We start from the raw sequence: 25533 nt of genomic DNA, 5'->3' as shown, positions 1-25533 counted from the left end.
GAAAGTGATAATATAATATGACAGCATGAGGAGAAGAGGGAGGGAGGAATGCAGTGGGTGTCCCACCTTGCTCATGGCAGTGAGAGCAGGGTCACAGGCAGCGTCCAGGTCCTGAACAAGCAACTGGATACTGTTGGAAATCACACTGATCGACGCAGAGAGAGAGTTTACAGTCATGGACTTCACATCCAATTACTCCACTTTATCTCCTAAACTGTTGTTCATTTTGAGTTGGCAGAAGTTGCCCCTATAGTGAAGGTTAGGATTTGGTGCATACTTGCTGAAGGTGTCCATCTCTCCAGTCAGGTTGATTCTCTCCACCAGAGTCTTATCCACCTTCTCCTTCAGCTTCTCCTCCAACTGACACAGAATAAGTTTAACGTTAAGTCTAGACCCGTTTGAGTGTGTGTGTGTGTGTGTTTGTGTTCTAACCTGCTGTGTGGTGGCTAGACAGTACTCTGCAGTACTGAGGATGCTACAGATGAGACACAGCTCCTCTACATTGAATTTAGCAGCCTCCGAACCCTCCTTCTCCTGCAGTAGACTCTTGATGGTCAGTCCTCCACTGTTACTGCTAGTCCTGAGAGACAGAGAGAGACCGAGAGAGGCAAAGCGTCTAAATAGTTTTAACTAGCTTCCTTTTCTCATGAATTAAAGACAGAAGTCTGCACACATGAGCTCTAAAGGGAAAACACTGGGACCTAGTGTGAACTGACAAGGAAAAACTCCTGGACCTAGTTATAGGTTATTATTCAAAGCAAGTTTTGGATAACTGAGAACACAGCCAGAGACATACAGACAGACAGGGGGGACAATGTTACCATGGCTAAACCGCCTCCCTCTCATTAATAAAACACCACAACCGAAACTTCTGGGAAAACCACAACACAGCTCCAACCCCCCAGAAGGGCCAACATTAAAACTCCACAAGACAATACATACACTACGCCACACAAGAGGTCTGTGTGTGTGTGTGTGTGTATCAACCACAGTGAATAATAGGGCTTATGTGGCCATCGAGCCAAAGATGTTTTCGCTCATGAAGTATTAGGCCTCACCGCGATGTAAACACCTCCAGCACCATATGACATGCAAACACAGACGATCAAAACACAGTGACGACTAAACACATACAATTATCAAGCAAACCCCTGAGAATGATGGATCACTCTTCTGAATTAACAAACTTTGGCAGATTGCTTCATCAAAAAGGGAATTGAAGCAGATGACAGCATATATCATCCATAAGAATTTGAATCTTGCTTTGACAGAAGTATTTGTCCCAGTCCAGCTCCTAGTAGGCCACAGTTTATACTGGTTGTCATAGTGCCACCTGTGTCAGAATATTTTCCTAACAAAACCAGAAACCATCCAGTAAATGGTTTGAATGAAAACCAGAGTACACAGTGTCCTTCCGGAACCCGTACTGGGAAGTACTTCAACTTGCCATCCTGGTTCTAGGGCCCAACACAGTATGCGAGCAGCATGAATAAAAAGCACTTACTAAATAATCACTAAACCTACATCATCACAAATACATCTGATCATCCTATCATTATATAGGCTGTAGTAAATTACTTGGGCAGGTTTCCAGACAGCATCTTCCAGGCATACTCTCTAAGGTACTTCTGGAAGATGGTGGTGAGGGCGATCATAGGTTCCCCTGTGCTGAGCTGGGAGCACTGCACCATGCACTTCTTATAGTAGACAAACAGGTCAGCACAGCTGGGCAGCACCGCTCCCCCGTCCTCCGTGCCCGCCTTGGGGGGGCCCTGTGCCCGGAAGTCTGACACAAAACGGTTAATCATCTCCCCCAGGTTCCTGAGAATAGTAACACACACAGCTCAGTGATGACACCTAGATATCAGCACACACACGCAGGTTGACGTTTATTGCCATGAATCTTGCCCTGGAGGCAGAACTGAGAGATTTACACTAGATGGCCCAGCTGCAAAGTCAAAATTGGCTTTATCGTAAAAATTTCTGAAAACAAAAAATGAGCTTTTTGGTCTTAATTGAAGGTTTGGCATGAGGGTTAGCAGTGTGGTTAGGTATAAAATCCGATATTTATGGCTTTGTGGCTGTGCCAGCTAGCAACCACTCTGCAGAGCTGCTTCCAGAGCAAGATTCATGACAAATGCCAACCTGCCACACACATCAGTGATGATAAAATGGAAGAGACAGACAGGGTAGGAGATTCTCCCTCTATTGCAGCTGTCTTCACTGTCCTTTGATTTCAATGTCTACATGGCTGTTAATGTCTAGTACTTTACCCCCTGCCCATCCACTGTTACTGTAAAATGAAGCCAAGGACAGAAAACAACATCTACTTTGTATGAACAATCAGGTCACTATTCACTCTCCTGTTGTATCCATTGAGACAAGCTGCTTTGGAAATCTCTGTTGTAGAATTGACTGGCCCTGTCTGTTGTGACAGGAAACCATAGCCAGATCATGAAAGGCCCAGTCAGCACTAAACACCCCAGATATCCAATACTAGGGGCCGCCACGAGACAAACAAGCCCCAGAACATAACCATGTTCCTGGAGAGACCCCACGTCTGTGGTGGAGGGAGGGAGAGGAGAGGAAAAAGTGTGTGTGAGAGAGAAATAGAGTGGGAGAGAGAAACAAAGAGGAGAAAAAGTGGAGAAGGAGTAAAGCGAGAAGAAGAACAAACTGCTGCAGCAGCACTTTTCAATCCATCTTTCTCAGCATCTGTGGTCATGCAGCTAATAGGAACCATTTCTGCCTCAGCAGAGAGACACAAAGAAACAGGGAACGAAAGAGAGTGAAATGGGGGGGGGGGGGCTGATGAGGTAGAAAGGAAACGTTCTGGGCAAACAAATCTGTGCCAGATCTCCAAGCGCGCGCACGCACACACACACACAACTCACTTGTCCTGAGACTCGATGTAGACATAAAGGTGAGGCTCAAAACACTTGGAAATGATGCCATGGAAGGGGTTGTCAGGCGCCTTGTGCTTCTTGGGCTGGGGAGCGGAAAATGGTCAACAATGTAGGATGTAGTTAATACTCATGATTTCTCTCTTTGGTGATGAGTATATTTTTTCAAAGTCATCCCTTAAAAAGGTCCCATCGAGATCCTCCAATAGATATTCCCATCATGAGTCACCATGACACAGGAAATAACCGCAGGTCAGCCTATGCCTATCAAGGTCGAAGTTCAGACCGGGGTCAAAGGGTCATCTCAAACATGTCTTACCCTATCCAGATCCTCCATCTCTGAACCATCATCTCCAACCTCGTCCTCCAGGAAAGGGTTGGTGGACTCCAGTGGTGGCTCAGGCTTCTTCACCTGAAAACACCACTACAGTCAACAATGATGGCCCAATGGTGTGTGTATATACAGTGCATTCGTAAAGTATTCAGACAACTTGACTTTCCATTTTGTTATGCTACAGCCTTATTCTAAAATGGATTAAATAAAACATTTTCCTCATCAATCTAAACACGATACCCCATAATGACAAAGTGAAAACAGGTTTAGAAACTTTTGCAAATGTATTAAAAATAAAAAACAGAAATACCTTATTTACATATGTATTCAGACCCTTTGCTATGAGACTTGAAATTCAGCTCAGGTGTATCCTGTTTCAAATGATCATCCTTGAGATGTTTCTACAACTTGATTGGAGTCCACCTGTGGTAAATTAAATTGATTGGACATGATTTGGAAAGGCATACACCTGTCTATATAAGGTCCCACAGTTGACAGTACATGTCAGAGCAAAAACCAAGCTATGAGGTCGAATTAATTGTCCGTAGAACTCCGAGACAGGATTGTGTCAAGTTAGGAACCACCAAGACTCTTCCTAGAGCTGGCCGCCCGGCCAAACTGAGCAAATGGGGGGAGAAGGGCTTTGGTCAGGGAAGTGACCAAGACCCCGATGGTCACTCTGAAAGAGCTCCAGAGTTCCTCAGAGATGGGAGAAACTTCCAGAAGGACAACCATCTCTGCAGTTCTCCACCAATCAGGCCTTTATGGTAGAGTGAGTAGATGAAAGCCACTCCTCAGTAAAAAGCACATGAAAGCCCGTTTGGAGTTTGCCAGAAGGCACCTTAAAGGACTCTCAAACCATGAGAAACAAGATGCTCTGGTCTGATGAAACCAAGATTGAACTCTTTGGCCTGAATGGCAAGCTTCACGTCTGGATGAAACCTGGCACCATCCTTACGGTGAAGCATGGTGGTGGCAGCATCATGCTGTCGGGATGTTTTTCAGCGGCAGGGAATGGGAGACTAGTCAGGATCGAGGGAACGATGAACGGAGTAAAGTACAGAGAGATTCTTGATGAAAACCTGCTCCCGAGCGCTCAGGACCTCAGACTGGGGGCGAAGGTTCACCTTCCAACAGGACAACGACCCTAAGCACACAGCCAAGACAACGCAGGATTGGCTTCAGGACAAGTCTCTGAATGTCCTTGATTGGCTCAGCTAGAGCCCGGACTTGAACCCAATCAAACATCTCTGGAGACCTGAAAATAGCTGTACAGCAACGCTCCCCATCCAACCTGACAGAGTTTGAGAGGATCTGTAGAGAAGAATGGGAGAAACTCCCCAAATAGGTGTGCAAAACTTGTAGCGTCATACCCAAGAAGACTCAAGGCTGTAATCCCTGCCAAATGTGCTTCAACAAAGTACTGAGTAAAGGGTCTGAATACTTATGTAAAATGTGATATTTTTTATAAATGTACAACATTTAAAGAAAACTGTATTTACTTTGTCATTTTGGGTATTGTGTGTAGTTTGATGAAGGAAAAAACAATTTAATCCATTTTAGAATAGGGCTGTAATGTAACAACATTTTGAAAAAATCAAAGGGTATGAAAACTTTCCGAATGCACTGTGTGTGTGTGTGTGTGTCTAACCCCGGGCCCGTCGGTGAGGGTGCACCCATAGAAGCGCTTGGCGAGCAGCCCCTCGAAGTTGGTGGTCCTTTGAATGGCAAACAGAAGCAGCTTGACCTCAATCTCTTTGGCCCGCGTCCGCATTACTTTGGCCAGCTCTGTCCTGGATGAGACAGAGACAGACACATAGGGTCGTCAACACGTCACATTGCAGCATGAATGATTGTGATAGCAGGTCAGTGCTCATGTAGGCTAACAAAGACTAAATCAACTGAATAGTGTTGGGATGAGAGGCGCTATCTAAATAAATAAAGAGAGTCGCACACATATATATTAATAACTGGGTAAAACTCTCTAGGTATAGAGTGAGTGTGCAACTATATTTATTTGTATACAGTAGCTTACAGTTTATTTGCCGTTAGTCAGCACCTACACACAGAATAATTCTCTGTGCTCCAGCTCATACATTTTATTAGGGGATGATAGAGCACAACTATCACAACAGTTGATAGATGTGTTGACAGTGAGGCACTGGCTGTCTCAACAGTTTCCAGCACAGGGTGTGTGTGTGGGTACCTGGTGATGTGGCAGAACTCCACAGCGATGCGTTCGGTCATACACCACTCTTCAGGGAACATGCGTCCGTACTTCTCCTCATAGTCCACCAGCTGACGCTTAATCCAGGCGTAGCGCCGGTCGAGCTTATCCAGCCAAGCTACCTGGGTCAGTGGACAAACACACTTTCAGGTGGAGGGTCCACAGACATACTGTCACAACACTAGCATTATTAAAGATCAGTCAATGTACATCTCAATTATGATTCACATGATCTACAAAGGAAGAAATACTGGGATGTAAAAAAACAAACATAGTAGTCACTTATCACCATTTGTACCTACCCAAAATCCCTCGTGTAGTGGGCCCAAAATGGACGCCTTAGATTAAAGTGTAACTGGAAAAATATCAAATTCCAAGTTCATGCTTCAAACCAACTTTAAGAGGTTTTAAAGATATGGAATTTTGAGTAAAATATAACCTGATGTACAGTGAGGCATTGTTGGCAGAATAGATGGATGCAGTTCAATGCATGATTAACATAATTCACCAATACATTTCTTGGTAGTCCAAAAAAATATTGCTATCAGGTTTTAAATCACAGCTGACCTGGTATATGGTTTGCTGCCGCCACCCATTCGGGACACACCGTTTCAATGACTCAATATTTTGAACAAAAACGAACGACTAACTAAGGCTGGGAATGTCAATACAATCAAACTAGCAAGGGCAATGACCACAAGTCAGTCATTATGTGGCTAATAGGCTAGGGCACATGTCAAACAAGGCCCACGGTCCTGTAAATGAGTCAAACGTTGAGTCATCGACAGTGCATTCGGAAAGTATTCAGACCAATACTTTTTCCACCTTTTGTTACATTACAGCCTTATTCAAAAAGTTATAAAATAATCCCCCCCCCCCCCCCCTCAAACTACACACAATACCCCATAAGGACAAAGCAAACTGTTTTTTGTTTTAGTTTTTTTGGCAGCGATTGGATCCTCGAGCTTTCTTGTGTATGACGCTACAAGCTTGGCACACCTGTATTTGGTGAGTTTCTCACATTCTTCTGTGGAGATCCTCTCAAGCTGTCAGGTTGGATGGGGAGCGTCGCTGCACAGCTATTTTCAGGTCTCTCCAGAGATGTTCGATCTAGTTCAAGTCCCGACTCTGGTTGTGCAAATCAAGGACATTCAGAGACTTGTCCCGAAGCCAATCCTGCGTTGTCTTGGCTGCGTGCTTAGGGTCTTTGTCCTGTTTGAAGGTCCCGAGCGCTCTGGAGCAGGTTTTCATCAAGGATCTCTCAAGTTCCCAATCAGTTGTCAAAACGTGAGTTGGAAAAAGCATGCAATAGCAGGCAAGCTGCAGAACGCTGAGCAGGGTACTATTCCCCATCGCTTATCAGTGCAATTTTGACAGCCAACTAGCTAAAATGTTTGAAAGGGTTTACCTAATGTTCCATCATTAGATTTTAGCTCTTCTCCCTCTGGCTAGCGTTAGTTGTTGATGTGCATAGGCAACTGAGAGAGCCTACCTTTTCATGGTTGTTTGATCAATAGGACTGTAGTTCCCTAATGTAAGAGGACTCCCGTGGTATTTACATATTTGCAGAAATCCATTCAGGTGTATTTTGTGGCTTTTGGCGAATGCATTCTAATGATCTAAAGCTGTGCTGTTGCTACACCCTGTAAACACAGTCCAGTTCAAAGTGAATGGTGGCAGGCCCATGTGGCAAATGGCTTGTTAACACAAAGGCCTACTGTAGCTCTGATTGGCTATGCATAGGCTCCGGTCATGGACAAGACAGATGTTTTTATTAGGTATTATTTACTGCAGTGTCTATTAATTGTCCAAACGCATGGCGACATTTTCACAAATGCCTTACTGGACGTCATTCCCAAACATTCTATGAATTTATGAAAACGGGAAAATGACCATATCTAAGTGCTTGCTTGTCAGAAAATGTTATTCTTCCTGGGGGTGTTTATGAACAGATTATGTTGCTAAAACGCTGTCAGTTCCACTTTAATGCTTAGCAGTACAATAAACTGAAACTCACGTCCTGGTTCTCCTGGAAGAGCACCATGTACTCAGAGAGGTGCTGTCTGATGAACTTCTTGATGATCTCCTGTTTGATGCGAGGGTCCAAGACGTTGGCCACCAGACAGGCATCCCTCAGAACGTTACTGGGTCCCCCTGCTCTCTGGGGATATAGAGTACACACACAAAATACCTTGGGGTAACACACACACAATTATAATATACATTAAATACATTATATAATGTATAGTCATACATATACACACATACAATTGTTTAATGAAGCACATTTGATAACACACAAGGCATTCATAGCACAAAAATATTCACCTTTGACCCCTGAGCAGGGAAGGCCTCTTCGAAGTCCGCCAGGATCTGAGTCCCCAGCTCGCTTTGGGCTGCTTTCACCCTGTGGATGACATAAACAGTGGAGAAACATTGAGAAAACATTGCCATCGTGAAAGCTGGAACTGGGTATAGAGCTGGTGTAGCATAACTGTAGATATTTTCATAATGCAACGGTTTCCCAAATGGTAGCTAGGTTGAGAGGGACCCACTGGTAAGTCGTGACTGACTGGTTTCAGGCCGTGGCAAAACTGGCATGACTTGGGCCAGTGGTTTTGTTTACTCATTGGGTCAGAGATATTCCAGAAGTGTTTATTGGGTCACACAGTACAGCACATAGTTCCATGGTGGGAACCAGAACCACTGGCTTAAGAGGAGAGGACACACAGACACATACCCATGGTGAGAACTAGAACCACTGGCCTAATGTAATGAGTGAATTTGGTAGGGCATTTTGAGTCCAATCCTAGAGCAACAAGAAGAACCTTCCAGAATAAACAAGATGGATGCCATGCCACAGGGCAGGCAGTGCCCTGCAGATGCCCCTGACAATCAGTCAGACCCACGCTACAGCTGTCCTTCTGTCTGGTCATCCCTCCATAAATGTTTGTCAATTTCTTCTGAAGACTGTTTATTTTTTTCTCCCATTTACCCTTTTCAGATAACAAAGCAGTGGTGGTCAGAGAGTGTGTGGGTGGCTTTGAATGATATTGGACACAGACACAAGCCTGGATAAACATAAAAGTTTATGGAAGAAAAAAACATTAAAATTACCCCTCCCACACAAACACACTTCCTTACTCTCCTAAATTCATGGTTTTATCATCCACTCCAAGGCAAACAGAGCAGATAGCCTAGCTAGCTCTCCCGGCCAGAGAGACACAGGGACTAGCTGGGTTGAGGGCTGAACACAGACCATACTCTGGTATGGGGTCTGGACTAGTGCTTAACACAACCCACAACTGTTCCTGTGAAGGGGAAAGAAGAGGGAGAACAAAGGCCTACTTTTCAATCACACACACACGCACAAAGAAACACTCTTTCTCTCTCAAACACAATTTTCCTATCTGGCACGCACACACACACAAAGACACTCTCAAACACACCAAGCAGGAGGAAAGCCCGAGCCCTCAGTGGAAGAAAATGTCTGCATAAAAGAGTTCCTATTCAGTACATTCCTTCCTGTGTATTTCAGCAGCCTGCAGCCTCCTCTCCTCAGTAAATATTCAACCGGATCTGATTCAGATGAGCACAACAGAATATCTCTGGGATCTACAGGCTTGGCCTGGCTGCAGTCTAAATTATTGATTGAGGACCTCTTTGTAGTTGAATGTGATTGCTTTTATTAAATATGTTTATTTTTGTTTATTGTGCTGAATTATATTGTTTTATACACATATGTGTATGTAGTTTAAATATTCTGTTGTTCTTGTAATGTGTACAGGGCTCTCTTGTAAAATCGATTTTTAATCTCAATGTGACTCCCTGTTTAAATAAAATAACACTACAGTTCCGGAGAGCACCAATAATTTAAAAAACTGTGGCGTTAGGAATGAATACAATAATGACAGGAAAATTGAGGTGACTGGGAAATACAGTATGATGCATGCATGCAGTGGTTGGTTTGCAAGATTGAGCTGTGTTTGTTTGAAATACTGAGTGTTTCCCTACAGTATTACTGGTAGTGTTATGGTCAGTTCAGGAAGGGAATGTGTTTGAGCATGGCGTGTGTGTGCGTGTGTGGTTACCTCTCTGAGAGCTGTCTGATCTGAGGGATGCCCATGTATTTGTGGAAGTGTTCCAGCACGTTGACCACCCCCTGTAGCAGGTTAGCCACCTCGCCATACTGCCTCCTCCTCGTCATGGCCCTGGGACACACACAGAACATATCACCTGCAGATCTAGCTTAGAGTCAGTCCTGTCTAGTGGCTACGCATTTTTATTTTATTAATTTAACCAGGTAGGCTAGTTGAGAACAAGTTCTCAAGCAGCCACTTCAACATGTAGTCAATGGTATATGTGCCAAACTAAGACAGACCCAGCACCTTGGCTTGAGGCAGTAACAGTGCACAATGGTTTCCAATGATCTTTAGTATTCCTTTCTATGTGCCAACTGCTAACTCGAGATGCACATACAGGGGTACGTTTTCACACAAATCTTCCATTGATAACAACGCATGTATTACAAGAAAGTCTGAGTTGCCCACAAATATTTAACTTAGGAGTCATCCCTGTGTAACTACAAGATGGATGCTTTTCAAACAGTTGGCCCTTTCCTCCATGCCCATAGGTGGCACTGTGAGTACCCACTCTAGAGAGTCAACGCCCCCGGCCAGCATGTGCAGGTGGTTGAGGGTGGTGATGGAGGTGGTCAGGTGACGCTTAGCATGGTCCAGCTGTTTGATGTCCCGCGTTATCTCTTTGACCTGAGAGGGGGGTGGAGAGAGAATGAAGGGAAAGAGAAAGGAGATAGAAGGGGCGAGAGAGGAGACGAATGAGAGAGAACGAGAGGGAGACGAGGGGTGAGAAAGAGGGGGGAGGTGAGGGTGAGAGAGAGAGAGTGGAAGGGAGATGGAAGAGTAAGACATACCTGTTTGAGTTGAGACATAATTGCTACAACATACCCAGGGGGTTCCCCTCTCCCTGTTTACCTACCCAATCCAGCGTCCTTCCTGCGACCCCCCACATAATGTTCTTCTATCCTTCTGGGGACCTAAAATACATTTCAATTCAAAATCCTAACCCGTAAACCTAAATGTAACCCTAGCCCTAAACCTAACCCCTAAGCTTAAAATAGCCTTCGTCCTCCTGGGGACGTGGGAAATGTCCCCACGAGGGAGAATTTTCCTTGTTTTACTGTCCTTGTGGGGAATTTGGGGGATTTTAGGTCCAACCCACACACAGCAGGATAATTACCTCCACTCATAACAACACTACATGTCCCTAGAGGATGTCAGAGTCCCCAGGGGGCACCCTCAGTCACACACACACACACACACACACCCTGAAGCTATAGACATGGTAGACAAGGTGGCTCCTGTGAGGGAGTCTGGCTGTGTTTTGTTTGTTTGCTCACCATTTGCTCAGATTTCTCAGCCTTGTCCTTAATGTCTTTGATTTTGCCAAAGAGCTGGCCGATGGCTACCTGGGCCTCTGCCAGTGCCTGGGAGAGAGAGAGAAAGAAATAAAAAGAGAGAGAGACAGGTTTGAAAGATGTCATTTAGGTACCAGCACTCTCTAAAGAAGTTTACTTTCTGGCAGACATCTCTTCAGACACAGTGGGATGAAGCTGACATCTAGCATTAAGGCAAAGAGGGATTCTTTTCAACTTCTTTATCATCTTCTAGCCTGGTACCAGATCTGTTTGTTTGGCGTGATAATGGCCATAGGAGTTGGCAAGACAGCAAAATAGACCTGGGACCAGGCTATTTAGTCTCTCCTTACAGCAGGCCAATAGCAAGTGTTCACGCAAGAATTTGGCTCTGGGTTTGGAGATTACAGGCTAATCAAACCAATCACTATATCTTGTTTAGTAGGAAAACCCATGGACATTCTGGAGTCATGCTATTCTCCTCTCTTCCTCGTCAGGTCGTATTTATAGGCGCCTCACCAGGGGGATGGAAAACCAAACAAAATGGCGTGATTTGAAACCAGAAGGAATGGCGTGGGGATGAGAAACCTCTCCCACAGTTTGCTCTCACATTCCAGTTGGTAAGAAGAGCGGTCTCTCCCTACTGCCAACCGATGCACAGAGAGAGAGAGAGAGATGTCCAACTACTCCTTCCCAACAGCCATGTATTTGAACCCCAACAGCCCATGTTATAGACTGACTGACTAATGGAATAGCCAGTGGACCTGCTTATGACATGCGTTATAACATTGCTTATAGAGAGAGGTGTCAAGCAAAATGTCAAATAAAGTGCAACTCTGATCAAAAGATGAATCTCCAATCCTCTCAAAATGTAGGCCTAGTAACTAGTGGTTGGCCACAAATTCTTGAAACAATCAGAGTGGAGGAGAACAGAGTGGTGCTTCTTTCACAGAGAAGTAAACTAATTGCTATGTTTCCCTTTTAGGCCACACAGCTGGGCTTTGATGGTCTGAGCTGGGCTTTGGCACTGCCATCCAATGCCAGGGTAATTGGGGGTAGCTGGTCCCAACACTGGTCCAGCGTGGGGTGTCTGTGTGTGGGGGGGGGGATCTCCTCTCCTCACACAGATGGAATCCTAACAGCCGGCACCAGCTGCCCAAGGAATGTACCACTTTTACAAGGCTCTTCAAAAATGCAAGTGGACGGACGGGGCAAATGCAAACACACACAATCTGCGTTGTTGACAGCAGTGGATTCCTTTATGGCTCTGCAGGAAGCAGCATCTATTCTGTTTAGAGGCCTAGCATGATGACAGGGTCACAGAGCCAGACACAAGGTCACAGGCAGACTCCCTGGGTGTCGACACACACACACACACACACACACACACACAGGTAGACCTTTCAGTTAAACCAGCAGGCATGGAGGGCAGGCTCTGATAGTAACCATGTAGTCCATCTGTTACCAGGAAAAAGTGAGGAAAGTCAGGGGCAGGAAGCTGAGAACCTTGGTCGGTCATGACCTGTTGAGGGTTGCCACTAGCCAAGACCATCAACATACTTTGAATACTTTACAAAATGCCTCCTTTCCGCCTTACTTCCTTGAGTTTACCATTGACTGATCTATACCTGATTAAATAAGTGAAAGCAAGGTCTCAACCGTAACTGCTTCCACCAATCCAACCCTCTCAGATCTTTGAATACCTCAGGGAGGGAGGGAGGGAGGAAGGATGTTATTTTGATTCAAACAGGCCCCTAGAGACAAACTACCTCTAACCACCTTAAGAACCCACCAGAATACTAATTCCAAAGCCCCTCATTCACAACAACCTGAGGCCCAATCAAACAACCAATACCAAGAACACACACAGACACCAAGTAGACCCCATAGTCTGAAGACCTTGATAAAGAATTAGACTGGAGAAGCTGCTCAGTGAGCCAGCCTGTCTGGCCTCTGAACGTTAATTTCCTACATTTAGCCTAATCGCCAAAGCGTCTGAGCATCGGGAAAGTGGGGAGACCACAGCCCAGCACACTTCTGCCTGGCTGAGATCGCTATCTTTACTACGCCCACATCCATCCCCTCTTCCAACCCAGTCCCAGACGGGGAGAGGCCATATTTTAACCCTGCAGAAATAGAGCACTGTCTGCCACACATGTGGACTCTATTTGGGGATTTTTGGAGGAGGAGGGGAAGGCAGGGGGCGGTTAGAGGGGGGTTTCTTCACTGACAGATATGAAGAGATGTGGATGTATCCCACAATGACAAGTCACGCATTCCTCCTATCCACAGACCCTGTAGTTTATGGGGTAAGCCTAGGTTGTACATTTATTATTTATTTATTTATTTATTGAACTAAGCAAAGTGAGTTAGAACAAATTCTTATTTACAATGACGGTCTACCCCGGCCAAACCCGGACGATGCTGGGCTAATTCTGCACCACCCTATGGGACTCCCAATAACGTCCGGTTGTGATACAGCCCGGAATCGAACCCAGGTCTGTAGTGGCGCCTCTAGCACTGCAATGCAGTGCCTTAGACCGCAGTGCCACTCGGTCCCCCTGAAATAGTGAATGAAGACATATTGAACATGCAATAAACAGTATACAAGGCATTCTTCATATGTACCAAGCTGAACAATCACACACATTTGTTTAGAAAGCAAACAGGCGAGGCAACAATAAGTAGCCAATTGTCTGAACTAAGTACTCCATGATAACAAGGACAGAAATATGTTCTGGTTTATTACAGGAGAGGGCAAAGCCATTGAGAATCCAGTGTAAACAGCTGGATGCTTGGTCCATAGAAATAGAATGAGCATTGGTTTGTATGGGCATGTCCATTCTAGTCAATCTGTTTCTGTGGTTGGGTGGGCCACACGTGTGTCCAAATTACATGGTAACCATCACATTAACCCAGTGTTAAAGGATATGTTCATATTGTTTTGGGGAACAGGCAACAGCAACATATCAACATCAAACAGAGAATGAGAAAGAGAAAGCAAGAGGATAATCGAGAGTTTTCCGTACTGCATGTAATATATTGTGTTTTGTATACTTAGGTCACAAAATGAATTTCCATGTAAGTGGACAATAAAGGGGCCTCCCGGGTGGCGCAGTGGTCTAGGGCACTGCATCGCAGCGCTATCTGTGCCACCAGAGACTCTGGGTTCGCGCCCAGGCTCTGTCGCAGCCGGCCGCGACCGGGAGGTCCGTGGGGCGACACGGACCTCCCGCCTAGTGTCGTCCGGGTTAGGGAGGGTTTGGCCGGTAGGGATATCCTTGTCTCATCGCGCACCAGCGACTCCTGTGGCGGGCCGGGCGCAGTGCGCGCTAACCAAGGGAGCCAGGTGCACGGTGTTTCCTCCGACACATTGGTGCGGCTGGCTTCCGGGTTGGATGCGCGCTGTGTTAAGAAGCAGTGCGGCTTGGTTGGGTTGTGTTTCGGAGGACGCATGGCTTTCGACCTTTGTCTCTCCCGAGCCCGTACGGGAGTTGTAGCGATGAGACAAGATTGTTAGTAATTACTATTTGGATACCACGAAATTGGGGAGAAAAGGGGGTAAAAAAAAGAACAATTAAAGAAAAAAATTAAGAAAAAAAAAGTGGACAATAAAGTATATTGTATGAAAAACCGAGAAACAAAGAAAAGACAGGAAGGGATACACAGCAGATGAAAGAGCAGAGAACCCAACTTGAAGCAGTAAACTTCCCTTCCTGAGTTTAGATTAAATATTTATGTTATGTTTTCTCAAGGAGGTTCCCATTCCGTCTCAGTGTTCCTAATAAGTACATCCAGATGCTTGGAGCTACAGTAACACATCTGCAACACACACACACACGTAAGACATTTGCATGGACACATACACACACACACACAATAGCCATAACCCATCCACATGACGGCCGGCCGGATCCCCACCCGCTGCCTCGTTGACGACCATAAAGCCCCACAGCTGACCTGACCATGTGGGGACATCAAGCTGCACATGGGAAAAGTTTGGTGCATAGCTGAATAATGGCTATGGTGACTGAGCTATGCAAGCTCAATGCTGTTAACATTTTCTGGCATGAATGGCTAGGCTACATGTAATTGATAACAAATGTTTGGTTTGTGAATGGGCCTCTCTAGCCTAGTGACTAGAACGTTGGGCCAGTAACCAGAAGGTTGCTGGATCGAATCCCAGAGCTGACAAGGTATTAAATCTGTCGTTCTGCCCCTGCCTGAGCAAGGAAGTTTAACTCTGTTCCCCGGGCGTCGAAGACGTGGATGTCCCTGGGCGCCACTCAGGATGGGGCTCCCGAGTGGCGCAGTGGTCTAAGGCACTGCATCTAAGTGCAAGAGGTGTCACTGCAGTCCCTGATTCGAATCCAGGCTGCATCACATCTGGCCATGATTGGGCGGCGCACAATTGGCCCAGCGTCGTCAGGGTTTGGCCGGGGAAGGCCGTCATTGTAAATAAGAATTTGTTCTTAACTGACTTGCCTAGTTAAATAAAAAAATAAAAAGTCAATTAAGGCAGCCCCCCGCACCTCTCTGATTCAGAGGGGTTGGGTTAAATGCAGAAGACACATTTCAGTTGAATACATTCAGTTGGACAACTGACTAGGTATCCTCCTTTCCCCACCCTCCCCCAAAACCGAGCCTCCGCAACTCACTCTCCCATACTGACTGCAGGCACCCACAATAAGCTTGTCAAGAACAATTCATCAATTTCCTCAGGGACTTCCCCTTTTAGTTTTGGCTGCAAAGTATCATACTCAGGAGAACAGTAAGTCTGAGAGCAAATTATGAATCACTTATAAATTGTTCACTCTGAGATTGTAAAGACTAAAGAGAATGGCGAGGAATGGAAACAACTAGAGTTGACTTGGGATTCAGGCAGTTTAAACTGCAGTGAGCCAGAGTGAGACATGTTTGGCCTTCTGGTCCATGTTACCATGACGATAGGCTGGACAGACAAACCACTTGTAGCTGCTTTTGACAGCTGCTTAGTAGAAGAGCTGGCGAACAACAACAAACCAGTCAGAACTGTTTATACAAGGAAGAGAAGACTGAATGGAATGTGTGTGTGCATGTAATTCATTCCATCAATCAACAACATCAGAGCCCCCTCCTAGTTCTAAGACTCTGATATGCACCTACACCAACATACCCAATATCCCTGACATTCTGATTCCATCTACCCCTTGCCTGGGGATTGGGCATCTGAAGCAGACACCTCCATCCCCACCCTGCTGATCACTGCCAGTCTGCCGCCCCTACAGACTAAATACAAGGGAAATATTAACAGTCCTTCTCCACCTCAGTTCTTTTTCTGTTCCCTTTCTTTGTCATTAGGAGCGCTCAATTAAGTAGGTGTATTTGGCACCTTCGGACACACTCTGCCAAACTAGAGCCCCAGGCGAGCTAAATCAAATCCCGCTCTCCTCTTCTCTGTCTCCATCTCTGGCTGTACTGAACACCTCTCCACATTTCTGTCTGCAAATAGGATTTTCCCTCAGCTCTTTGGGAGATGTGGATGGTTCAGTGGGCCTCGGCTACGAGACCACAAGACCAGAAACCCAACGGTACAGTACAGTGTCAGCTTGCCGTGCCTACCAACCTCAGGGGTTAATGGATTCTGTCCAGAACACTACTGATAATCCAGTGGAAACACAGCAGGACGGGGCCACCATCCCAGAAACACGCAACACACAACACACACACACAGAAACAGCTCCCCCATCAGGTGTCACGCCTCAAAACCACAGTTCCCTGACAGAGCGAGGGTCTGCGTTAAATCAATGGTTTTTCCTGACTTTCTGGCGGGACACCAAACCACAGGTCCAAATGTAATCCCTGAATAATGAAGGGTAATCTTTTCCTTTAAGACAGCAGTAGTTCTAATAGTAGGGAATGCGATGGTTCTGACTCATCCTGTCCTTTTCCATGGTATTAGTGAGGACAGAGAAACAGAAAAAGGAGCACCAACATATTTGTCTGGGTTACAAGGACTAATCCTGGGGAAAAGGTTGTAAAACATCATCTCAACCAGTCTGTTGGAGGGGTGATGTGTGTGTGTGTGTGTGTGTATATAGTCAGTGTGAGACTGAAGCAGCAGCAACATGCTACAGTCTTGTAGCCCCAAAGTCAACCCTCTGTGGGGGCCCGCCAGTGTAGACTGACTGGCCTGTCTCTCTCGTCACCAAAAGGCCCTATTGTGTCTCACAGTAAACTGCTACTGCTATTCATCTGTCAAAACATGCTGTCGCTGAGCCCAGTGCTTAAAGCCAAGCATAACAAAACTGCCTGCCTGCCACACACACACACACACACACACATTACCCTCCCTTCCAAACACGAGTTTACACATGCACACAGCTTAGTCCTTAATAACAACCAACCAACAACCAAAGTATTTACACACAGTCAGGGGCAGTTTCTAGGAAAATTAACCAATAACACACTGAAAAGTAATCCCAGACGGTCCCTTCACTCACCTGTCTGCCGTCCTGGCCCACGTTGGTCTGACCTCTCACCACCGTCCTGATGTTGTCATCCAGACGCCTGAAACACACACACAAAAATCAATAATATTGTCAAACTCATCTTTTAAAAAACTTCAACCAAAACAACACAATGAGGTCACTCACCGAATCTTCAGACGGATCTTGTTGACCACATCGTCTATATTAGCCAGTGACTGTGAGGAAACAGGGGTATCATGATTATCAATTGACCAACATCTACTCCCCCACATAACACCAAGTTGCATGGACCAATTTGGATGATGAAAGATCCTTTTCTAATGTTACAAAGGTATGCAGGCAGCGCCACCTACTGGGCATGTCTACATGATTATTACTTTCGACTCGGTCAATCAGACCTTTGTTTTGCTAGGCCATATACATTTCACAAAATATTTAATGAATTTCATTTTTTGAAAGGTGAAGGTGAGCAAGCGACAAAAGAAAAATAAGTAGACACTTTTTAAAATACTATAGGATCTTTATTTCGACACCGAATCAAGAGATTTTAGCATCGTGGGGAGGCTAAAAGAGAAAGTTCAGCCATAATCCGAGAGGAAGTTGTGCATCTCTTTACTGGCAGCTTCAGGACAATATCTTTGCTATGATTGTGCAATTTTTCAGATTTTTACATTTGTATGGCCTTACTTTTTTCCCCCTGGCTGACGAGACTCACGTAGTACACAGCGAGGGAGAGCTGTGACTCTGGTCTGTTCACAGAAGTCAGTTGGTTGGTGCCATATTCACACAAAAATGTACATGAGCTTTGATTGGTTCTCTCAAAAGCAATTGATTTTGATAAAAATACTTGATCTGCCTTACCAATGAAAAATTGTTTGAAAATGTGAACGTCGGACCCTCATAGCACCCTCATGGAGTCTGTTTCTAACCGTTTGAGCAGACACATGCACATTTGTGGCCTGCTGGAGGTCATTTTGCAGGGCTCTGGCAGTGCACCTCCTTGCACAAAGGCGGAGGTAGCGGTCCTGCTGCTGGGTTGTTGCCCTCCTACGGCCTCCTCCACATCTCCTGATGTATTGGCCTGTCTCCTGGTAGCGCCTCCATGCTCTGGACACTACGCTGACAGACACAGCAAACCTTTTTGCCACAGCTCGCATTGATGTGCCATCCTGGATGAGCTGCACTACCTGAGCCACTTGTGGGTTGTAGACTCCGTCTCATGCTACCACTAGAGTGAAAGCACCGCCAGCATTCAAAAGTGACCAAAACATCAGCCAGGAAGCATAGGAACTGAGAAGTGGTGTGTGGTCACCACCTGCAGAACCATTCCTTTTTTGGGGGTGTCTTACTAATTGCCTATAATTTCCACCTTTTGTCTATTCCATTTGCACAACAGCATGTGAAATTTATTGTCAATCAGTGTTGCTTCCTAAGTGGACAGTTTGATTTCACAGAAGTGTGATTGACTTGGAGTTACATTGTGTTGTTTAAGTGTTCCCTTTATTTTTTTGAGCAGTGTAGCTTAGGATCACAGAAGAAGTATCCAAGACTAGAGCCTTGGTGTAACATAAAATGACTTTAGTTTCTGTGAAGTGATGGACTCTAGTCTTACCTGCTCAGTGGGAAACAATGTATTGATGTATTCCACAGAATTAAAATCTGCTCTGTCCAATGGGTCTTGACTGGGGAAAACCTAAGGCATAAACAAATATGACTCAATGAATACGTTGTTGGTTCTTCATTGCTTAACAGCTAGCCTATACAGTGGTTAATAGCTAGCTAACGTTAATATCTATGTAGCTAGCCTAACAAACAGTTTACCGAATTAATTAGAATCAACAACCATGCATTTCGTAAAGAAGGCTGATTTCATGCATTTCACTAATTACATTTTCAGATAATTATCTTACGTTACACTGTAACTAGCTAGCTAGCTACAGTAACGTTAAGTGTCAGAGTTTCGATGACAGGCAAGGTGGTGGCAACCTGTCTTTCTTTTACTAAGGGTAGGGTGATGTTGTTGTACAAAGCTAGCTAGTCTGCTAACTAAGTTAGCTAGAAATACAAAACTATACACTGACAATATGATGACTGTTGACGTGTATTAAAAATAGCTAACGTTAGTAGCTAACTAGGATAGCAGCACAGCTAACGTTAGGTAAGCTATCTAGCTCATGCCTGAATACAGACTACCATTTTCATTGTAGATTAGAAACGTATCCTTCTTAGCACATGATTACCTGCTCGATGGCCAACTGGACCTCTGGAGTAAGGTTCAAAATAGCCTCCAAATCCTCCGCAAATTCCAATTCTTCCTCCTCCATCATCATGCACAGCTAGCAAACTACCGCAGAAAGCCGAGGCAGGTCACTTCCTTCACCTTCTTCTTCTTCTGTGGATTTTAAGTGGCGTTTGGCAATTAAGGTGTATTACCGTCACTAACTGGATTGGAGCGTCGACCAGAGACAGGGAAGGTCTACATCCTACCCAATATTATCGTCTTCCTAAGGAAACTAAATACATAGTTAAATGCTACACCCCCTGAAGATTTCCCCACAGTGCACTTAATTTTGGCTCTTCAACCCCATTACACCTCAAATCTAATAACAATCGCTCTCTTTCCCTCCCATATTTCTGGCACTGAATTAGAACGTGTTTCACTGTCTCTTCTCCTCCTGACACTGATCGCGCCTCCCAGTCAGATGTTTCCCCATCAATTTCAATGTACTATTGAGCCTCTGTGTCCCAATCTCAGAATTGTTATTACACTTTCCTCCCTTCTCCCTCCGCCTGAGGACCCTCCCTGCCCCCACCTTTTCCTGACTCTAATACCGGGCGCAGATGATGTGGATGTCGATTAAGGCAAACAACAACCATGCATTTCTCACCTCTCTGATTCAGAGGAGTTGGGTTAAATGTGGAAGTAACATTTCAATTGAATACATTCAGTTGTACAACTGACTAGGTATCCCCCTTTCCCTTTACCTTTTTTTTTGTCTTCACTTTCCCTTCTTTTTCCACAACTCTTGCCATTTGTTTTTAACCACTGCTTTTATCAACTCCTTAGCTTCTGTTTTACTGATTGACAATTCCATCTCAACATTAGGATGTTTAACTTAATATTAAGAGTCTGCTTGGCGATAACATCCACCTCCTCATTCACCTCTACTCCCACATGAGCTGGTATGAAGAGGAACATCACAAATATCCCCATCTGTCTCACCCTATACAAGCACAGCAAAACCTCAAACAATACAACCAGTCTGCTCCGAAACACAAATTAATTTAATCTCATCAGCGCTGCACGGGAGTCAGAGCAGATGACTACCCTGTCTGGCCTCACGTCTTCCAGCCACTCTGCAGCCAAGAGTATGGCCATTGATGGGTTCTGACTTCTAAACCTGAAATATGAAATATCCTTGTTCATGGTACTAAGGGAGAGAGGGGAATGCATGTTATTGTTATACATCAGGTATCATGTAGAAGAGAGAAGGGCCACGTTCTGGTACAAGTCAACAGGACAGCCGTGAGTTAGGGAGGTGTGAGGAATTTGGGCCGAGGTCAGGTCAGATGAAGTGAGAAAGAACAGACATCACTAAAGTCTTGTCTAGCAACAGAGATGTATTGGCTGTCTAGATGTGTAAGCAGGAGACTCAGCATAGGAGGAAGGTTTAAATGACACTGCTTCTGTGGGTGAATAAACTTGTTTTGAGGTTTTCTTAGTTAGTTTATACTCTGTTTTTTTTTTTTACTTAACACCATCAACTCCAATGGGTAAACAGATAAATTATCCGTTGCTCTTTTTGTCACTTCCACCTTAAACCCGGGAACATGAAAAGCTGCACCTGTCCTCCCTGTTTTAGGGTCCTTAGATCCATCTGTTAATACAGTCAAGAAAGCATAGTATTGTGTATTAAATGTTAACTTACAACTGAATCTACTCCTTCCTCAACAGCTCAAGCAACTCTAGACTTATCACTGGCTGAGGGAGCAACCAAGGTGGGAAGGTCCCCAAGAACACAGCGGCCTCCATCATTCTTAAATGGAAGAAGTTTGGAACCACCAGGACTCTTCCTAGAGCTGGCCGCCCGGCCAAACTGAGCAAATGGGGGGAGAAGGACTTTGGTCAGTGAGGTGACCAAGACCCCGATGGTCTCTCTGAAAGAGCTCTAGACTTCCTCTGTGAAGATGGGAGAACCTTCCAGAAGGACAACCATCTCTGCAGCACTCCACCAATCAGGCCTTTATGGTAGAGTGGCCAGACGGAAGCTACTCCATAGTAAAAAGCACATGTCAGCCAGCTTGGAGTTTGCCAAAGGGCACCTAAACGACTCTCAGACCATGAGAAACAAGATTCTCTGGTCTGATGAAACCAAGATCAAATTATTTGGCCTGGATGCCAAGCGTCACATCTGGAGGACACCTGGCACCATCCCTATGGGGTAGCATGGTGGTGGCAGCATCATGCTGTGGGGATGTTTTTCAGCGGCAGGGACTGGGAGAATAGTCAGGATTGAGGGAAATATGAACGGAGCAAAGTACAGAGAGATCCTTGATGAAAACCTGCTCCAGAGCGCTCAGGACCTCAGAATGTGTCGAAGGTTCACCTTCCAACATGACAACGACCCTCAGCACACAACCAAGACAACGCAGGAATGGCTTCGGGACAAGTCTCTGAATGTCCTTGAGTGGCACAGCCAGAGCCCGGACTTAAACCAGATCAAACATCTCTGGAGAGACCTGAAAATGGCTGTGCAGCGACGCTCCCCAGACAACTTGACAGAGTTTGAGAGGATCTGCAGAGTAGAATGGGAGAAACTCCCCAAATACAGGTGTGCCAAGCTTGTAGCATCATACTCAAGGAGAATCAATCCTGTAATCTCTGCCAAAGGTGCTTCAACAAAGTACAGAGTAAAGGGTCTGAATACATATTTCAACTTTGTTGTTTTTTATGAGAAAACAAATCTAAAAAACAGTTTTTGCTTTTTCATCATGGGGTATTGAGTGTTGATTGATGAGGGGGAAAAAAATGTATTCAATTTTAGAATAAGGCTGTAACGTAACAAAATGTGGAAAAAGTCAAGGGGTCTGAATACTTTCTGAAGGCACTGTGTGTACAGTACATAGCTACCTCGATTACGTACCCCTGCACACCGACTAGGTACTGGTACTCCCTGTATATAGCCATGTTATTTTGTCCTCCCTATATATATCCATGTCATTTTTACTCTTTATTTCTATTCATTATTCACTGGGCATTTATTCCTCATGTCACTATTTATATTTTTTATTTGATCTTATCTTTAACTCTGCATTGTTGGAAAGGGACCTGTAAGTAAGCATTTCACTGTTAGTCTACACCTTTTGTCTATGAAGCATGTGACATATAAAATTTGATTTTACCGTGAGCTGATGCCAGCTGCCAATGTCCAATGTTGATCCTCTGGTCTTTCCGTATGGTGAGAGGAAAGGACGTCATGTCTCCATGTCTCCAAAAACATCTGGAATGTTGGTTCTCATGACCTGTATGGAAGCAGCAATGTGTTGGGTAGTGTAAACCATTAGTACCACAGTTATTACATCAACATAACTATAGTTTGTTAATGATAACCATCTCCATAGTTACCTATCAATGATGACAGCCCTTCTAGAATCCACCTCCACCTGGCTTTCCTTCAGGAAGTCAGAGTTAGGGATGACATCTAAGGAGAGATCATGATGGTTACTTCAATAACTACAACAGTGTGTACGTTTGAGACATTGTGAAACCCCATCTATCAGACCTGGGTTCAAATAGTATTTATTTTCTTTAAAGTATTTCAGCTCTGGTTGATTGAGCTTGCCTGACACTGAATACTATTTGAACCCAGGTCTGGTTAATTCAAACAAATGGTAGAAATAGGATAGGAAAGTTCCACAGAGACCATGTAGAGAGATTTAACAGTGAAAGTGTGAGCTGATGGAAACTCTAATAGATAATTGATGTATATTTGAGGATATGTAGAAGTATCAGATTACCTACCAATCCCTGCTATCACCAAATCCATTTCCACGACTGCACCGCTGTTCAGAACGACCTCTTTCACCTACACAAACAACTATTTTCCATTTAATCATCACTATGGGTCTTGAGAGAATGTTGATTACGTGTATTACAGTGATATAACACTCCCTAAGTGAGGAGGTTGTAATGATGTTTGCTGATGGGTGAATATTGGTTTACTTTACCTTACCATTCTCCCCTCTGATCTCCACCACTCTGTCGTTCATGTGGAACTTGATTTTGCTCTCCTCCAACATTTTTGACAGAAGAGAAACACACACTCATGTTGATATTTGTACTATCAAAACTTGGGATTTACATATTCATAAACGTTTGTAGCCTAGTGGTGGGTGTTGTATCAGGTAGAGTACATTACATATGATAACCATTGTCTCAGGCCTGCATTGTCATCTTCCCAATCTCTGGGCCCAGGCACCTCTCAAAGGGATATGAGCAGTTACCAACCATCACCACACTGGCAGCTTTATCTGCCAAGTAGGATGCTACTTCCATATTTATGACTTGGTTTTGAGGCACACAAATCAAATGAAATTCTTACTTATCAAATTCAACAAACTTACCTTACTGTAACCAACCAAGTCACAAACCTATAGTATATAAACTATTTACACATTTCATTTATAAAAAAATAAAAAAATAGGACTTCTCTTCAGTGTACAGTATGAAGTGATCTCTTTATGGTTAACCTATGAAGGAGGCTCCAATGACCACAGCTTTCTTTCCCACACAGAAGTGGTGGATCTCCTTCTCGTCCTCGTAGCTCTGCAGTATCCTCACTCCCTCCAGCTCAGAGCCAGGACAGCTCAGAGGCCTCACCTTTAGGGAGGCAGGAATAGAGGGAGACGTGGGTAAAACGACAGCTAACATGCTAATATGCTAGCATGGGACAGAGCAGTAGATAGGCATACAGATTCAGTAGTTTGACATTTAGAATTCAAATGGTCAACAATTAAAATTAGAATGTGATTGTCATGGAAAATATGGTGACAAACGCTGTAGGCCTACAGCTATTGGTGTCCTTTAGGAGTGGTTTCTTTGCAGCAATTCGACCATGAAGGCCTGATTCACACAGTCTCCTCTGAACAGTTGATGTTGAGATGTTTCTGTTACTTGAACTCTGTGAAGCATTTATTTGGACTGCAATTTCTGAGGCTGGTAACTCTAATGAACTTATCCTCTGCGGCAGAGGTAACTCTGGGTGTTCCATTCCTGTGGAGGTCCTCATGAGAGCCAGTTTCATCATAGCGTTTGATGGTTTTTGCGATTGCACTTGAAGAAACTTTACAAGTTCTTGACATGTTCCGTATTGACTGACCTTCATGTCTTAAAGTAATGATGGACAGTTGTTTCTCTTTGCTTATTTGAGCTTTTTCTTGCCATAATATGGACTTGGTCTTTTACCAAATAGGGCTATCTTTTGTATACCCCCCTACCTTGTCACAACACAAATGATTGGCTCAAACGTATTAAGGAAAGAAATTCAACAAATTAACTTTTAAGAAGGCACACCTGTTAATTGAAATGCATTCCAGGTGACTACCTCATGAAGCTGGTTTAGAGAATGCCACGAGTGTGCAAAGCTGACATCAAGGCAAATGGGTGGCTATTTGAAGAATCTCAAATATAAAATATATTTGGATTTGTTTACCACTTTTTGGTTACTACATGATTTCATATGTGTTATTTCATAGTTTGGATGAATTCCCTATTATTCTATAATGTAGAAAATAGTAAAAGTAAAGAAAAACGAGTGAATGAGTAGGTGTTCTAAAACTTTTGACCAATAGTGTACATCCTTTTTATTAAAAAAAAAAAAAACATTTTCTAAACGTATTTACTTACTTGAATAGGTTCTCTCAGCCATGTGGATGATTGGAAACAAAGCAGCAAAGTTTGTTTGTCACCAGAGCGTTATAGAGCATATTACTGTATACCTGTGATTAAATTCATGAAATGGAGAATGGATTAAACTAATTACCCATTTATAACCAGACCTTCATACAAACTTGCTATCCTGAATTCTTGACGCACAGTCGAAGGTGCTGCTATATGCTGCCAGCATGCCCAAAAGCGAGCCACTCTGGGCGCCTAAGCAGCACGC

At 44.4% G+C, this 25533-nt stretch overlaps 1 protein-coding gene across 2 annotated transcripts in view; it reads right to left on the bottom strand.

Annotated features, from left to right (window-relative positions):
* LOC129832058 (vacuolar protein sorting-associated protein 53 homolog) overlaps positions 1 to 20056 on the bottom strand; it is a 35164-nt gene extending 15108 nt beyond the window's left edge. Inside the window, exons 1-17 of one of the 2 annotated variants that reach the window (XM_055895799.1) lie at positions 19609 to 20056; positions 18981 to 19061; positions 17534 to 17583; positions 17381 to 17447; positions 10884 to 10970; positions 10118 to 10233; positions 9556 to 9675; positions 7793 to 7871; positions 7482 to 7625; positions 5444 to 5586; positions 4889 to 5030; positions 3223 to 3315; positions 2895 to 2989; positions 1579 to 1821; positions 433 to 580; positions 278 to 360; positions 67 to 145 (exon numbers count right to left, since the gene is read on the bottom strand). In XM_055895799.1, coding sequence (XP_055751774.1) covers positions 67 to 145; positions 278 to 360; positions 433 to 580; positions 1579 to 1821; positions 2895 to 2989; positions 3223 to 3315; positions 4889 to 5030; positions 5444 to 5586; positions 7482 to 7625; positions 7793 to 7871; positions 9556 to 9675; positions 10118 to 10233; positions 10884 to 10970; positions 17381 to 17447; positions 17534 to 17583; positions 18981 to 19061; positions 19609 to 19698 — 1860 coding nt within the window. In that variant the 5' untranslated portion in view covers positions 19699 to 20056. The remainder of the gene's footprint in view (positions 1 to 66; positions 146 to 277; positions 361 to 432; positions 581 to 1578; positions 1822 to 2894; positions 2990 to 3222; positions 3316 to 4888; positions 5031 to 5443; positions 5587 to 7481; positions 7626 to 7792; positions 7872 to 9555; positions 9676 to 10117; positions 10234 to 10883; positions 10971 to 17380; positions 17448 to 17533; positions 17584 to 18980; positions 19062 to 19608) is intronic. The other variant, XM_055895800.1, reaches the window with a different exon arrangement.
* Positions 20057 to 25533: the final 5477 nt, after the last annotated feature.

The sequence above is a fragment of the Salvelinus fontinalis genome, chromosome 33, assembly GCF_029448725.1.
Source record: "Salvelinus fontinalis isolate EN_2023a chromosome 33, ASM2944872v1, whole genome shotgun sequence".
Taxonomy (NCBI): domain Eukaryota; kingdom Metazoa; phylum Chordata; class Actinopteri; order Salmoniformes; family Salmonidae; genus Salvelinus; species Salvelinus fontinalis.
Note: the sequence above shows the minus strand (reverse complement) of the source record. Positions and strands in the feature narration are given on the sequence as shown.